This window comes from Phacochoerus africanus, chromosome 3 (assembly GCF_016906955.1).
Source record: "Phacochoerus africanus isolate WHEZ1 chromosome 3, ROS_Pafr_v1, whole genome shotgun sequence".
Classification (NCBI taxonomy): domain Eukaryota; kingdom Metazoa; phylum Chordata; class Mammalia; order Artiodactyla; family Suidae; genus Phacochoerus; species Phacochoerus africanus.
Window position 1 is genome coordinate 191,309,501 of NC_062546.1, and position 17,931 is coordinate 191,327,431.

General features: G+C 45.6%; 1 protein-coding gene across 1 annotated transcript in view; it reads right to left on the bottom strand.

The window, feature by feature from the left end:
* Positions 1-17,931, bottom strand: part of SERPINE2 (serpin family E member 2) — a 68,224-nt gene that overhangs the window by 23,078 nt on the left and 27,215 nt on the right. Inside the window, exons 2-3 of the mRNA XM_047773638.1 lie at positions 5,524-5,804; positions 1,964-2,191 (exon numbers count right to left, since the gene is read on the bottom strand). Of these exons, the coding sequence (XP_047629594.1) occupies positions 1,964-2,191; positions 5,524-5,782 (487 nt within the window). The 5' untranslated portion in view covers positions 5,783-5,804. The remainder of the gene's footprint in view (positions 1-1,963; positions 2,192-5,523; positions 5,805-17,931) is intronic.

The window sequence follows — 17,931 nt, forward strand, 5'->3', positions numbered from 1 at the left end:
GAAGGAAAATCCTTGCTTAAAAGTGGGAGTTAAGTCTGCAGGGTTGAAAAGCACTTTTCTAGCCTTACTGCTTTCCCTTCCCTGGATGCTGTGGGCGATTCATTGAGTTAGAATGTGCCCAAGTGGTCTGAAACTGTCCGGTGGCAACTTAGGGCCTTACTGCCCCCTTACACAGTAAGGAAGGCTGGGCGCACGCTGGCGTGCCACATCATACAGCTGTGCCACATCTGAGCGCCATCAGCTCCCTACCTCTGTTCTTAACCCTAGAGGCTCGGAAACACACGAACCCTCTCCCATTTGCTAGTTTCCTGATCATTTCACGGTTTTTAGGAGGGGAGTCCAGGTTGTTCCATCCAGGACCCCGCTGAGAAGGCATGGCCTGGGTTTACCAAAACCACCCTGGCCCCCTCCACCCTCTAGAGCATTCCACGGCTGTCTCCTCGCGAGTCCTCACACAGATCGAAAATGTTCACATTCATGAGTCTGGAGGGAGACTGTGGGAGAACCTCCTGCAGCGCAGATCGCTAGGCCGCTGCCCCAGAGATGGTGCCTTGATAGGCAGGGGTCCAGGTGGTTCTGATGTGGGCACCACATGAACCAGGCTTTGAGAGATAGGAGCCCAAAAGCCAGTTTCCCCATGTTTTGTCTTTGGGCTTATTTTCCTTCTTGAATCTCTTCTGCTTCCACTCTTGTGACCGCAACCCCCACCCCCCCCTCAGTGAACAATGGTTCCCAAATCTCTATTTCTAGTCTTAACTTCCCCCTGCCGTCCTGGACCCTCCTCTCCTCCTGAAAGTTTCTAGCCGAACCTGCAATGTATAAATGAGCAGGTGGAAAACACTGAAGTTAGACATTTCTTCAGGGTCACGGGAGGAGAGATGCACGTGAGCAAGGCTTCATTCACGTGGTGTGCAAGTGCTCGAAGGACGGGCACGGTAGTTGGTGATCTCGTGCCTGTCCTAATTGGTGGGGGCACCTACTTCCTGGGATGACAGAAGCAAGAGGCAAGGAAGGTGAGGGGAGAGAACCGGGGGTAGGGCGATGTAGAGGTGGGGGAGTTTTGCTTGTTTGTTTCTTTGTTTTGAGCTGTACCCACAGCACTCGGAAGTTCCCAGGCCAGGGATCAAACCCTCGCCACAGCAGTGACAAGGCTGGATCCTTAACCTGCTGAGCCACCAGGGAACTCCAAGGTGGAGGATTCCGAGGTGCAAACTATTATGTATCATGCTACAGGATGTCTAGTATGACACAGAGAAGATAGCCAATATTCTGTCTGTTTGTTTGTTTGTTTTTTGGCCACATACCCTTGGCATGTGGAAGTTTCAGGGCCAGGGATCGAGCCTGCACTGCAGTTGGATCCTTAACCTGCTGCACACAAGGGAACTCCCAGCCAACATGCTGTAACTACAAATGGAGTATAACATTCAGAAACTGTGCACTCATTTCTAATGTAATTCTAAGGTTACTTTATACACCAATAACTTATATATAGCAACTACACTTCAATGGAAAAAAAAAAATTAAAGAGGCAAAGAAGGCGTGGGGGGAGCTCAATCCCGAATCTTGGAGGCTGAGAAGCACATTCTGAGCAAAGGGGATGCAGATACAGAAGCAGAAAGGAATGAGCAATAAAACCTTTGAAACAGACCAGGCCCTGTGGGCAGTGACTCTGGAGAAGAGACACGCCTAGGAAGGAAGAGTGCCTGCAGGGCTGCGCTCGGCTCTGCTGCCTGAGCAGCAGGGAGAGGAGCACCCAAGGGGCACAGCTGGTGACAGCAGGCAAAGGTGAGGATGGCAGACTGTGTGGGGCTGCCGAGAAAGAATGACCAGAGCAGTCTGTTGGGTCCAGACCTCTCACAACGGATGGGCCATGGGACTCACAGTCCCTGGTTAGAAGCTCAGGTGAGCGCCTGCCCCACGCTCTCACCTCACCAACTGGTTCCCAGGAACTGTGGCCACTCACCCCGGGTTTCGTTTCGAACCCACAGGTTGATGGAGTCACAGGCAGAGGCTGGATCCTCAAAGTCCGCGTTCCGGACCTCACACTGAAACACATCTTTGTTCCTCGTGACGAAAGGCACTTCCATTTTGAAGCCATTCTTCACAAACACGGCGTTGGCCACGGTCACAATATCTTTATTCTTCTTGGAGACGATGGCCTTGTTGATCTTCTTTAACACTTTACCGACGCCTAAGGAGAAAGGAGGAAATGCAACAGTATTGCGACAGGAATTTAGGAAGGTTTTTTTTTTTTTTTTTTTGCTTTTTAGGGCTGCACCTGCGGCATATGGAAGTTCCCAGGCTAGGGGTCTAATTGGAGCATCAGCTGCCGGCCTACACCACAGCCACAGCAACACCGGATCCGAGCCGTGTCTGCAACCTACACCACAGCTCACGGCAACGCTGGACCCCCAACCCACTGAGTGAGGCCGGGGATCAAACCACAACCTCATGGTTCCTAGTCGGATTCATTTCTGCAGTGCCATGATGGGAACTCCCTAGGAAGGTTCTTTTTTAAAAAATATCTTTTAGGGAGTTCCTATCATGGCTCAGTGGTTAACAAGACTGACCAGGAACCATGAGGTTGTGGGTTCAATACCTGGCCTTGATCGGTGGGTTAAGGATCCAGCGTTGCCGTGAGCTGTGGTGTAGGTTGCAGACTTGGCTCAGATCTTGCATTGCTGTGGCTGTGGTGTAGGCCGGCAGCTCTGATTCGACCCCTAGCCTGGGAACCTCCAATGCTGAGAGTGGCCCTAAAAAGACAAAAAAAAAACAAAAAAAACCCTTTTATATCACGGCAAATAAAAACAGTATAAACAAGTATGAGGAGCAGAGACTAAGTCTTCTGCTTTCTCAGTGGCCTTCTGTTAAGAAAAGTGTGGGTATCAGAGTTTCCTTGAGGCTCAGTGGGTTAAGGATCCAGCATTGTCACTGCACTGGCTCAGGTCACTGCTGTGGCACAGGTTCAATCCCTGGCCTGGGAACTTCTATGTGCCATGGGCATGTCAAAAAAAAAAGAGAAAGAAAGAAAAAAAAAGAAACCGGGGCATATAGCATATAATGAAGTATAACTATTAATAGCTTCTAAAGATCAATTGTGCTTCTAGCCTCAGAACAGGTATCTCCAAGGCTGTCTCCACACCTTCCCTGTGTAGTCCTTGCTCTCCTGGAAGACTTTCTTGGCACCAGGTCAACAGGGAGACAGGCAGGCCCTTCAGTTATGTAGCAGTGGGGGAACCAAATCAAAGCACTCTTCCTAACGCGGTCTCTCGTCACAATTTTAAGCACTATTTCCTTCCCTGCAAAGGATTTAACAATGTGATTTCTCTTCTCTGTTTTGGGAAAAAAATGTATAAAGCATCAGAAAGACCATAAAAAATTGCCATGTGCCACCATCCAAGAATAATGTGATTTTTACTTGATATCAAAAGGGGATTAATTTTATGGCAGCGTAAACTTCATCTGACATGAGCCATTCATACATGCTCCATTTCATTTTAGAGTATGGAAAAGAGGGAAATAAGTTACAAGGATGAAATGTGTTCTTACAGAGACCTTGGATTACAGATCCGTCTTCCCCGCTTGGGGGTCTTTGTGAAATGACACTGTCCTAAACCATCCGCGGAGTCACCCTGCTGTCAAGGTGTCCCTTGGATTCTCAAGGGCAGAGTCACCTTGCCGTCAAGTGGTCCCCCGGAGCCCACTCTCGATAAGGCAGGTCAGCGCCCCAAGGTTGGGCCCTTTGCGAGGCCTCTGGGGACCGCAACGCTCATAGGTTCTGTGGGCGGGCCCAGTGGGGGGGCAGGGGGCAGGCACATTGTACAACCAAGGGAACAGCGGACTTCAGAGTCCAGCCCTAGCATCTGTCCCTTTCGGTTGCATGGCCTCCTGCCTGGAAAAGATCAGGGCTGATCTTCTGTCCCAGATGGTCCTGCCTCCACCCTCAACCAGAGCGCCATGAGCCTGAGTTCTCAGAGGCTGAACCCAAACTAGGGCCTGAAAACCCACTTGGGCCCCCCCGAATGCATCTGTCATGAGAACTGAAGTCCTTCTACAACATGACCACTAGCAATTTTGGAGGAAGGAAAGGTTGGGGCGAGGGGAAGTTGCCAAAAGATCAATCTTGTCAAAACCTTAGAAATACCATTTAAAATGAAAGTGGCTCAGTGTGAAAACAGACAACAAAAATCCAGGTGCTGTGCTGGAAGAGTATTGGCCAACAGGGTCTGGATGATGCTGGGAGAGGCCAGAAGCCCTACTGGTGATTCACTACCAAGTTATAAATCACCAGGAGTTCCCTGGGCTTCTAAGCAAGGGGTGGCACAGTGTGTTGCAAGTATTCAGTCCATCTGTGCTTCTAATAGGTGAACAAACTGCAAACTCATGCAGCAGTGTAATGCTGGGCAAACAGACCAGGGCGGGGTGGCATCTGGTGCTGGCAGCCCCGGAGGCCACGCTGAGAAGGATCAAACTGGAACGCAGAGCAAGGCACCCAATCCACAAATTCCCACCTCTCTCCCCCTCTCCCGGCCAAGGCATCAATGCAGTCAAGATTCTTACAACTTTACCGCCAGTGGGCGTGGAAGAATGTGGGTGGGACACTGCCCTTGTTTCCCAATAAAGCAACTTAAGACCCAGACCTGAGAAGTGACTGGTTCAAGGTGGAGGCACATGGTGTCAAAGAAGGGCTCTGAGGCCTGCGCTGCCCCAGAGCTCTGTGGAGGCAGCAATGGAAGGGGACTCAGGTGACAAAACCTGAGTTAAACCTGAGCCACTGTGCTAGGAGATAGAAGTTTTTACCTTTAAACAGGTCATGAAAACAGGGTTTTCTTTTTAAGAAAACGGCACCTTTCTATTGGGCTTTCCTTAAAAAAAAAAAAAAAAAATCTTTTTTAGCTCTTTACTTTGAAATAATGATAGAGTCACAGTCACAAGAGGCCTGAAAAAAACACACAGGGTGGTTCGATGTGACTTTCACCTGGTAAAATCTTGCATGATTTTATTATAGATGCAACCAAAACGCGCCATGGGTGCCATCCCCAGAGCTCCTTTACTTGTTTCACAGGAATACGTGCATGCGCATGTGTTTGCGTGGGCAAGCAGCTCTACGCAGCTTTATGCCCCACGGAGAGTCGTCACGCGTCCACCACCACAGTCAAGAGGCGTGGCGGAGCGGTTGCATCACCACCAGGCTCCCGGTGCCGCCCTTCCTACTCACACTCGCACCTCCCCATCTTCCGATTTGAAAAGTGCGTTCACGACGGTCAGGCATTTTGAGCCCTGTACGCCACGGAGGTGGGCAAACGCCATGCAAGTTTTCTTTTTAGAAACGGGAGCACTGAGAGCTTAGGTGAGTGATCTACAGCTCCATTGCCTACAGAACAAAGACCAGAACCCCATTCTCCTGACTCCCAGAGGGCACCAGCCAAAACCCTCCTGCTGCTCTGCGCCTCTGGGCTGGAAGCAGAGGCCAAAGAACCTTCCCGATGCGGGACTCCCGCCAGTTCCCCTGGGCGCACGCACCGTTCACGCCGTATCTCATCACTGTGGTAAGCTGCTTCTTGGTCCTGCCGTCAGCTCCCAGCTGCAGCATCCCCAGGACGGACGCAATCCCGTGGGGGGAAATGACGATGTTGTCATGAGGCCGGGACTTGACAATCTGATTGAAAACCTGGATGCCTGTGTCGGAGCCGAGTTCCTCCAGCGACAGAGGGTTGAACTGGGAGCACACGGAAGGCAGCGTCACGGTGGCCACGAGGAAGAAGGGAAAATGCCAATTCATGGTTCCTTCCGGCAAGGACAACCTGAGAAATGAGATCCAGAAAATATTTACAGTCTACCTAAAATATTTGGGGTGGGAGCTATTTTGTACTCAGCTAGATATGATTTAATACACTCCGTAACAGAATGTCTTTAATATATTCAAGACAACTGTGTAGATTAAATTGTCTTCCTCTATATATATTTTTGTTGTTGTTGTTGTTGTTGTTGTTGTTGCTATTTCTTGGGCCGCTCCCGCGGCATATGGAGGTTCCCGGGCTAGGGGTCGAATCGGAGCTGTAACCGCCAGCCTACGCCAGAGCCACAGCAACGCGGGATCCGAGCCGCGTCTGCAACCTACACCACAGCTCACGGCAACGCTGGATCATTAGCCCACTGAGCAAGGGCAGGGGTGGAAACCGCAACTTCATGGTTCCTAGTCGGATTCGTTAACCACTGCGCCACGACGGGAACTCCGTCTTCCTCTATATTATGTCAGGGGGATAGGGAGAGAGAGGAAGGAAACTTCCACTTGCTGGGTCCCAATTCTGTGCCAGACACTCATCTTTAAATTATTTTATTTAATTTATTTATTTTTGCTTTTTAGGGCTGCACCCATAGCATATGGAGGTTTCCAGGCTAGGGGTCGAATCGGAGCTGCAGCTGCTGGCCTACGCCACAGACACTGCCACGCAAGATCTGAGCCGCATCTGCAACCAACGCCACAGCTCACGGCAACGTCAGATCCTTAGCCCACTGACTGAGGACAGGGATCAAACCTGCAACCTCGTGGTTACTAGTTGGATTCACAACAAGGGGAACTAGTTGCTGCACCACAATGGCAACTCCTCTGCCAGACACTCTTCTAATCGTTATTTCATTCTTGTATCCATCCTTCATTCAGTTACATTAGTATCTACCAAGAGGTTACTGCCCTAAGAACTGGGCACAGAACTGTAAATAAGATGACCACGACCCTTGTCCTCTTGGAATTGATATTCTAGAGGGGAGACTGAAAATAAACCAGGGAGCAATATGGTCATCTCAGAGAGGGGTCAGCATCGATGAGGCACAGTGATGAGAGTAAATGAAGGACCAGGGGTGGCGCACCGCTAGACAGGACAGTCACGGGGCCACCTCTGCAGAGGGACAGGTGTGCTGAGACCTGAGTGATGAGAAAGAGGGGCCGTATCCTGATCAGGAAGAAGGGTGTGCCAAGCAGAGGGGTGGCTGGGCAACGGCCCTGAGGTGGGAACCGAGGTGGACACTCAGAAGTCAATGTAGCTGCAAAGTAAGGGACATGGAGGGGACAGGTGAGAAAGGAGGTGAAGAAGAAGGGACCAGTTCCTGAAGGGCCTGTATAGCCAGGTGTGGCTTTTGGATTTTATTCTAGGGGTCTTGAGAAACCTACTGGAGGGTGTGAAATAAGGGAAACGAATCCCTTGAGGTGTTATGATTATCTTCCAACTACAGGTACACAACTTTTTTTTTTTTTTACTCTAAGCATATTACTTTCTTAATTAAAGAACTGTTCATGAGAATAAATTTAAGTGACACTCTTAAATCTGCAAGAGGGCAGAACAATTGGCAAGTTCATCAATTGTGGCGACGGCATTGTTTACACTGAAATTCTCAATTATAGTGATTTGTTTGAAATAGGCTTTCTTCCTTGATGACTGCTTACTGGGCTCTCTTTGGCTGTGACAAGTAAGGGGTAGGAAATTTACATGTGTTTGTAGAAAAGCAAATACTTTCATTAAATAAGAACTTAGAAGCGGCAGCTGGTAGAACAAAAGCAGAATTCAAGATGTGGCAATTTGGCTCCTCCCTTATAGACAGGCGCTGCTACTGATCAGCTCAAGTTCCCCCCCTGAAATTTGTCTTCCTGTCCTGTGTGCATTTACATGGGGGAGGCTGGGGGTGTCTGCGGAGGACAAGAAAGAAGGCAGCCTTTTAGGACAGGTGACCTGGAATGAGGAGGAAATAACCTCCAAGTGCTCCAAGAAAGGAAAGGACACCAGGGCAAAACTGGCACATGGTCATTTTCCCTTGCCTTCCTCTCTACGTACTTATTCTACTTCCCACCCCAGTAGACATTCCATGAAATACATGTGGGATTAAACCTGATGGCTTCTATACTTTCTATTTTTGTTGATTATTTTTTTACTGCATCATAATAATGTATTTTGTTTGTTTTTTTTGTGTAGTCTTTTTAGGGCCGGCCACACCCAAGGCATATGGTGTTTCCCAGGCTAGGGGTTGAATCAGAGCTGCAGCTGCCAGCCTACACCGCTTCCACAACAGTGACAGATCTGAGTTGTGTCTGCGACTACACTGCAGCTCATGGCAATGCTGGATCCTTAACCCACTGAGTGAGGTTAGGGATCGAACTCGTGTCCTTGTGGATACTAGTCGGGCTCATTACCCCTGAGCCACAATGGGAGCTCCACAATAATGTTTACTGAGCATGACTAAGGACATGATTCTGTTCAGTCCTGAGCCTTGCTCACTGTTAGTGCCAAATACATCCCAAGGAGAGTGAAATGCACTGGGTTTGGGAGAAGACTGTTTTCAGAGGCTGTTTCCCACCTGCTCCCCACCAAAACACTTAATGATGAACCTCTAGGGCCATCATTCAAGGTGATGTTGCAACTGTCTCATATATTGTGAAACAAGCACAATATAAAAAATTTAGAACATTCAGAGTTTATCCAGAGATTAACTGTAATACAATTGTGTAAATGCAGCCTGTCTAAATTCAAAGCATGTAAGTGACCTACATAAGCTCCCAACTTGAGGCTTTCCTATGGCCAGTGTGGCCTATTTTGACTTTGGCACCTTGGACTGGCTCTCATACCACGACAATCTGCTGAGTTTTTTTCAGCCTGTTGGACGTTGATGGGCTCCCAAATCCTGACTATGGAAGCTTTACTCATGTCATCTAAAAATTAGACATTGAGTCCGCACCCTCTCCCTCCCCCTTATTTCTTTCTGGAAATACATTTCCTCTTTAAAATCTAATATACTACAGAGCTATCATAGGTATAAAACAGTTTATAGCGTCTTTGTGACAAATGGCCAAGTCCGGTGATGGGCGCCAACTTCGTCAATTTGAACTGTGGACTCACGTTACAGTGGATTCTGGCATCTGCCTTCAGCATGTCATTTATACTCCCCAAGTAATCCTCCTGGATTAGCAAATGTTTGAATAAATATTTGCATCTGCATACTCATAAAGGACATCAAATTGGTTTTGCCTCTGATAGTTTAAAAGGTGACTCACCCAAACACTCTTTATGGAACGGCAGGTAGAAAGGGTCGGTGATGCGAGAAAGGTGACAGCTCCGAGGTCTTGGACTCAGCGAAGACTGTCTCCCAAATCAAGAGCCACCTTATTTAGCAGGATTTTGCTTGGTTGTGAGTTTTTGCTAAAAGAACGGTCTCATTATAAAGTGGAGAAAGGCTTCCATGGGTGTTTTTCTTGGTTCCTTGGATGTGGGATGTTTCTGAGAGATGTCTGTGTGTAGTTTCATAACAGTGCATTGGGACAGTGTCCGGGCTGTGGAGAACTTGGAATCAGAGCTATTTTTGATTGATGTTCTGAGCATAACTTCTTGGCCTCAAAGTTTCCTCGGCTGAATGCTTAGTCGTCTAAACTCACCTGGCTAAGACTAAGCTTTTCCTTCTCGCCAAAGTTCAGTAGCCAGAAGAGTGGGTGTTGATCCCTATGTTACTTTACGCTGATATTACGCTGATACCGCTAATATTGATACATGTTCATGCCCACGTAGTCTTTTAACAGGAAATAACTGTGGGAGTTAAGCTTTGAAATGCTTGCTCTCTAAAAGGAGAGGATACTCGTTACGGGAAGAACATACTAATCTCCAGATTATTTTTATTTTTTGAGAGAAATCACACTTTCACTGTTCAAATAAGGACTCAAGATGCTGCTCAAAGGCATAGCATCAGTAATGGATGATCATAAATCTGTTTAAATGTTTCCATTTCTTAAATAATCTTTTCATAACAGTAAAAAAAAAAAGTATTTTAGGTCATCATGAGAGGGAGATCATAAACCTATGAGTGAAGCTCTTAGCTGAGGCACATCCTTCCAAACGTGGACTTCTCTTTCCCCGTGTGCATCTAATTTCTCTTACTGAAAACCTTCCCTTTCCAGCGTGGGGAAGGTTTTTGAAGTAACTGGGTGCTGCTCTGAGCCTTAAGGGAGATTTAGTGCCATAAATAATAGCTTTGTAGTTTTGCAAATGCCAGCCTCAGAGAGCATCCTTTCATTTATAAATGGACCACCTGCCAATGGCAGGTACATTATAGAAACACACTCTCTATAGAGCCCGTCACTTCTAGCATCACTTCCAGATAGATGATGTCAAGTCTGCGGCGTGAATCCTCAGCTGAATTTCAGTGCCATATTTTCCACTGTTTTCTGCCTATTTTCTTTTTTGTTTGTTTATCTTTTTAGGGTCGCACCCGAGGCATATGAAGGTTCCCAGGCTCGGAGTTGAATTGGAGCTGCAGCTGCTGGCCTACGGCACAGCCACAGCAACACCAGATCTGAGCCGTGCCTGTGACCTACACCAAAGCTCAAGGCAACGCCAGATCTGGAACTCACTGAGCGAGGCCAGGGATCGAACTTGTGTCCTCACGGATACTAAGATTAGTTTCTGCTGAGCCACAATGGGAACTCCATGCCTGTTTTCACCTGCTGGTGTTCAGAACACTATCCTGGCCTGAAAAATCTTCATCAATGGCCTATGGAGTCCTCAAGTCTAAAATCTACCCTCTCCTCTTAGAGGGTTGGTTTTTGGTTTTCTTTGCTTCTCTCCCTTGCCCTCCCCCTCCCCCCAGAACACCAAGGGCTTCCCCCACCTCCTTCCAAGGCCTGTGGGAAGCTCTCCCTAATTGCCCCAGATAGGGCTAGTCACCCCCCCGTATTCCCATAGCATTTCCTATGGACACCTCTCATTTTGTTTTTTGACTATAATTTTTTCTTTTTTCCCCCCCTTCCCAACTGGTCTGGATGCTCACTGAAAGCCAGGCCAAGGTGCTTTAGCATCCTGGTGTCCAAAGGCTCTCACTTAGGGCCTTGCCATTGGGTAGACGTGAAACCAGAGGTTGACCCAGGGGACTAATCCAGATGCACATGGGTTTGGAATACAAGGGGTTCTACAACTATTTTAAACAACTGAAGATTGAATGACGTCACATACCATCGAGAGTTCTTCTCAGGAAGAACGCAAATGAACGAGTGTCCTGCTCACACAGGGCCCACATTCTCCCGGCAAACATCCTGCACGGCAACCACCCCAGGGGCTGGGGCCTGCTTTCCGACCTGCCTCAGCTCCTGTGCTCCCGCTGCCTCATGCTCCACTGGCTGCCATCACTCACAGCACCTCCCCAGGCCGTGAAAGCTCTTGTGGCCGGACTCTGGCACTGAACAGATGCTGATCGGTTAAACAATGGGAGACTAGCAGAGCCGGTCACCACAGATGAAGCTTATTGTCAACCCTATAAATTCTTTTTTTTTTTTTTTTTACAAAACAAAATGTATTTTACATCTAACCCATCAGCAAATGATAAATAATATGATTATCTGTCAGCCCAATGATATGTATCTGTCACATCTATTTAGAATAATAAGATAGAGGTAAACAGTTTTGGGGAGAAAACACTGGAAAGACTCTACTAGCTCCAACTCTTACCCGGAAGATTCACATCTGTTTTAGGAGGACCCAGGAGTGTCCTCCTACACAGAAAATACCACATCCCTTCTTAGTCTCTCCAAAAAAATGCGTAAAGTGATATATTTTGTGAAACACATGTATTTTAAAAATCTTTATGTCATAAAAGATTTCTTTTTCTTTTCTTTTTTTCCACATCCTGGGCTAGCCCAGGAGATTGGATAGAGTTCCCTGTGTTACAGAGTAGAAGGGTTTCAAATACATGCAAAAACTAATCCTCAACACCCAATATCCAGATAAAGTAATTATCAACTCATGGCTTATTTTACTTCTTCTAAAATCAAAGATTATCTTGAAGCAAATTCTAGATAGAATTCAAAATACTTTTAATATTCAGTCTAAACTTAATTCAGTTTAAACTTAAGGAATACATGCACACATAACGATATCCTTATCCCACTCAAAAATGAGTAACGCTGTAATAGGTAAAATATCTAGTCAGTGCTCAAATTTTCCTGGTGGTCCTCTAATTTTTTTATGGTTTATTTTAATCAGGACCTAAATAAGCTCCACACATTGTAACCTGGTGACAGGTCTCTTGTCTTTTGAAAAAAATCTTTCCCTAGTTGCTTTATTTTTAACTTTTTCCTTGGAACTTTTTAATTGAAGAAACGAGCTTATTTGTCCTGTCGCGTTTCCCAGTCTAGAGTTTGCTAATTGCACTCACGTGATGCTGTGTAACAAGTTCCTCTCGCTTCCTTACTTCCTGTAAATTGGAAGGAAGACCTAGAACAGGGGTCCACAAACTCCTGGGCCAGATCTGGCCACACATTGTCTCTGGCTGCATTTGTGCTCCTACGGTGAGGTGAGCAGACTAGACTACCCGGCCCTACTCAGGAAGTTTGCCATCTTCTGCTCTAGTGGCTGATCAAATTCAAATAATCTTTGTGGGAATTACTGCAGAGAAGTATGGCATGTGGGGGCAGAATCAGGAGATGGGGCTGTCTTTGTGTGTGAGATGTTAGTAGTTGCTCACGATCATTGCCTAAGTGCACTGTTTTATTAAGAAATTTCCCACAACCACTTGGTTATCTTGAGGTTAAGTTTGTATAGCAAAGTCCAGATTCTTTCCCTATACCGTTCTCAAAATAATGACTTGGTTACCCAGAATTCTTAGTGTTGACCACGGGGGTTTTGGTTGGTTGTTTGCTTAGTATAATTACAAACTCATGTTTTTTGGACATATTTTTAAAGGTTTTGATCCACTGAAATGTTAATACTTTTATTGATGCTCAGAACAAGCCTCTTCGGGTCAGCTCCTGAACCTTTCATATGACCCTGCAATCCCAATAGCTTCCTTGTTTCTTATTTGGCAACGTGTTTCAGGCTCGCTTTGCATACTTCCTGTCCCAGTTGGAATCAGACACTTCTCTAGGGAACTCTGGTGCCTTTAGTGGGAGATGGTATTTAAAGACCACAATCTGAATATCCTGATCAAATAAACCCTAAATTAACTGTGGGGACCCTAGACAAAGAGCAATGTGGAAAAATCCAAAATCCATTCCCATCCCTCTCTGGATTACAGCCAAATACGGAAATTCAAATAATGGAAGACAGACTGCTTACATGTGAATTGGTTTGCCTCCCAGGGCCTTATAGCCCAAGGGAGGCACACTGGGTGATAAAAAGAGGGGGGAGTGAACTGGGCATGAGAAGTTAGGCTAGGGGACTTCCCACTGTGGTTCAGAGGGTTAAGAACCCAGCATAGTATCCATGAGGATGTGGGTTGGATCCCTGGCTTCAGTGGGTTAAGGATCTTGAGTTGTTGCAAGCTGCGGCTCAGATCTGGTGTTGCTGTGCCTGTGGCCTAGGCTGGCAGCTGCAGCTCTGACTCAAGCCCTAGCCTGGGAACTTCCACATGCTGCAGGTGTGACCCTAAAAAAAAGAAAGAAATTGGGCTAGTATAATCAAAATGGATCACCCTCCTGTGAAAGCACTAGTCTCCTGGATCAATCCCATCCTAAGAGTGGGATCCTAACAATGCAAGCTCCAACTGGCACGCAGCATGACAAGGAGAGTCCCCCCCTTGATCTCAGGGGCAAGGTGTGACATCCAGCTCCCGCCCCTCAGTCAAAGCTGACATTTTCTCAAGTGCTAGGAAACTGCTGATATCCTTCTGGTCCCTGTGTTCCTAGGATCCTGATCTTGGAAACTAAGACCCTGTATTAACCTACCTCTCGATTAACCAATTCTTCTAGAGGGACTACAGGAGGTGGAGAAAGAACAGCACCTCAGATCATATTAGAATCACCTCCTAATAGCTTTCTCGGCAGGGCTTCTCAAGGAAATAAATTGTGAAGGAAAGGCGTTAGGCTGCCAAACTCAGACTTGTAAGTGGCCTTAAGTAAGACTCTGCTGCCCAGCAGTCAGGCCAAATGTTTTCTCACCAATATTTCGCCTACAGACGAAGGCCCAACGGTTAAGGGTGTTTGGCAAGAGGCCTCCTGGAGACCTTCGGAGCTGACCTACACAGATGAAGGCCGTATCTACAAAGTGACAGTAGTTGTTCACGCACAAATAACGGCAGTTAAGCCTCAAGTCTTGCCCATAACCATTAGGTGAACTTTTTTGTTTTGTTTTGTTTTTAATGGCCGCACATGTGGCATACAGAAGCTCCCAGGCTAAGGGGTGAATCGGAGCTGCAGGCTCACACCACAACCATACCAATGCTGGATCCGAGCTGCATCTGTGACCTATAATGCAGCTTGTGGCAATGCAGGATCCTTAATGCAGTGAGCGAGGCCGGGGATTGAACCTGCATCCTCAAAGACACTATGTCGGGTTCTTAACCCTCTGAGCCACAACAGGAACTCCTATTTGGTTATCTTGAGGTTCCGTTTGTACAGCAAAGGCAAGACTCTTTCCTTTTAGCATTCTCAAAATAATGGAGAGAGTGGACTCTGGTCCCTAGACCTCCACAAACATGACTGAAATATGTCCACCAAAACCTGTGCTCAATTCCAAATATCTGCCTCATTCTCTTAGATAGAAAATTAGAGGCACAAACAAAGCTAGAGGGCATCTTGATAACCTTGGGACGTGTACAGAGTGTTAGAATGAGTTAGCATTTTTAAGACTTCAGAGGACAAACAGGAAATGCCAACTGATGGTGACAGTAGCTTGAAACTTCTAAAATGTCTTCTTTCAGGTTACCGGAGAGAGGCTTAGAACACCTTTGGATTTTTTTTCTTAAATTTTTATCAGACTTCAGAGCGTATGCTTGATCTATGACACGAATTAATTCTGCCAAAAAGGAAGCTAAAAATACCCAGGAAAGACACATTCAGCTACTGAAATGTATGGCAACAAGTCTAAAAGGTTTCTTCAAGGAAGAGACACATGTTAGAAGCACACTCTGACACCCAAGAATGGCCTTTCATCCACATGCCATTCATTCTGAAATCTCTTTTGGGGGTACGAGGGGAAGGCTAGGAGGAAGAAGGCAAATGGGGGTTTTGTTAGTTGTCCATCGTTTTATGGCCTTTTTGAAAAATTAATTTTTTATTGAGAGTTGTCCAGCTTTTAAAATACAAGATTATGGGACATTTATTTTCCTCTAAATGTCAGGGGAAATTCATCTAAGGTTCAGACTCCAATTTTATCATCCACTAACTAAGAGATCCAAGGCAAGTCACAGTTTTTATTAACTGCAGCTTTCTCTTCCATGATACCAGAAATCAAATTTCAAGGGCGTCATGGAAATTCCAAATGCACAAGCAGAGAGGCAGACTGGAGCTAGTAACAGTGCCTGGCTCAGAGCAGGTGCTCAGGAAATGTTGCTTCTTGTCTTCCACAGTGCTCAAGACCCTAAATAGTCTCTTTTTATTTAAAAAAAATTGAATATTTTATTCAAAAATAGTGATTTTTATTTCAATAGCTATTTAGAAAATCTCAAGAATCAAGCCAAGGAAACAGGTCAAACACAATACTTCCACCCAGATACAGCCCTGTCTGTATCTTTTTTTTTTCTTTCTTTTTTTTTAGGGCCACACCTGTGGCATATGGAGGTTCCCAGGAATCAGAACTATAGCTGCTGGCCTACACCACAGCCATAGATAGCAACAAGGGATCCTAGCCGTGTCTGCGACCTACACCACAGCTCACCGCAAAACACTGGATTCTTAACCCACTGAGCAAGACCAGGGATTGAACCCACAACCTCATTGTTCCTAGTCAGATTTGTTTCCACTGCACCATGACGGGAACTCCCCACTGTCTGTATCTTTAGAACTTCTGTGGACAACTTCAGATACAGAACAAGATAATGCTGGTATGTTCCCCTATCTCTGTAAGAGAAAGAAGGGGTTATATTATGATAGGGGTGTAAGTATTTTCCAGAAACCTTTAATGGTTCTGAGAGATCATTTTCAGTCTGCTAACTAGCTTGGGTCATTACATCTGTTTTACATATGGTGTCCGGTCCTACAGACATGCTTTTTGACAAATCTTTAAGACATGATAGTTTACATGGGTGATTTTATAATCAGTAGCCAAGAGATGTCCTAAGATATTACCATGACATTGAGAGGTAGTTCCTAAGCTTTAAAACAAGGCAGCATCTTTTTGAGACCTAAAAAAGTATTACAGATGCTTCATGCTTAATTATATTTTTAGTCCTGGTGAAAATATACGATAAAATGCTACCATGAATTGATAAACACTATTCAAAGGCAAATTCTTTTTATTTCTACATAACAGCATCTGGGTACATTTCAAAAAAATCGTATTTTGAGATATTAATTATTCAGTCTATATTCAAAGCTAGACCAGGAACATGACTTTTCTGACCCCAGGGAATAACTGTGATGTTATCTATCTACTGGTCTTCAATTCACAGGTGAGAAATCAATGTTCTGTAAGTCACTGCTAAAAAGAAAAGGGACAGTAAGTGTTAGAAGTGCAAATTGATAAAAAAATCTTCTGAAAGGCAATTTTTGGTATACATGCTCTTAAAAATGTGCATACCTCTTAGAACAGTAATATTCTTTCTATCACTCAATCCCAAGGTTATAAATAAAAGATTTGGATCTAAAAATGTTCACTACGGAGCTCTTATTTTTTTAATTAAAAAATTCTTATTAGAGTATACTTTACTTACAATATTGTGCCAACTTCCACTGCACAGCAAAGTGACCCAGTCATACATACATATACATTCTCTTTCTTACATTCTCTCCCATCATGGTCTATTCCAAGAGACTGGATATAGTTCTCTGTGCTATATACAGAAGGACCTCATTGCTTCTTGTGGAGTTATTTCTAGGGGCAAAATCACTGCAATATTCTTTGCAAGAGATCATTGCAATCACAATGACCACTGCAACTGAAATTTCCAGTGGAGGGACACTGTGGGTGACATTTTACAGTCTTTGCAGCTTTGCCTGCTTATCCTCTAGCTTCTGTGTGCTTTGCTACTTATGGTCTGCACCTGTTACTTTCAGCGGCTTGCTTTGGAGAGATGGAGCCCATGATCTTAGTGGGCTCTAAGTAGCTGAGGGTTTAGGTACAGCATTCTGCCACCTGGGAGGTCAACGGCCTTGTCAGGACTACAAAAGCCCAGCCGGAGGTGGCACAGACCACCTGAAGATGTGACAGACTCTCTAGAGCTCCCCATGGGATTAGGCTGAGGGTAGGACTTCACCTGATATCACCCCTTGATAAGCTGCTGTCCTTCCTAATCCCCCCCTGCCCCATGCCCTTACTATTTCTCCTGGGAGCACTTCCTCAGTGAGTCACTGGCATTTTCTCCTTGATTTTGGGACTGAATCTAGGAGGACATGATCTATGACATCCAACAATAAAGGACTGTGACATCTGTCCAACACAGGATCATTCAGCAGCTAGGAAACTATCTTTGATGAAAATTTAAAGATATGGTAATATATTCCAGATATATGTTAATTGAAAAAAGCAACCTATTTATGGTGTCATTAACCATAGAAAAATTCTACACAGGCACAGAAAAAAGATTAGGTAGACAGACATCAAGATAGTGTCTCTATAATTATTTCTGATGATGAGAATATGAGTATAGATTATTATTCTTTACACTGTTCTGTATTTTTCAAATTTTCTGCAATGGATGCATCACTTAAAACTTGCGTTCTGGAGTTCCCATCGTGGCGCAGTGGTTAACAAATCCGACTAGCAACCGAGAGGTTTTGGGTTCGATCCCTGGCCTTGCTCAGTGGGTTAAGGATCTGGAGTTGCCGTGAGCTGTGGGGTATAGGTTGCAGACGCGGCTCGGATCCTGCGTTGCTGTGGCTCTGGTATAGGCTGGTGGCTACAGCTCCGATTCGACCCCTAGCCTAGGAAACTGCATATGCCATAGGAGCGGCCCAAGAAATGGCAAAAAGGCAAAAAAAAACAAAAAACAAAAAAAACACAAAAAACCTTGCCTTTTTCTATTTAT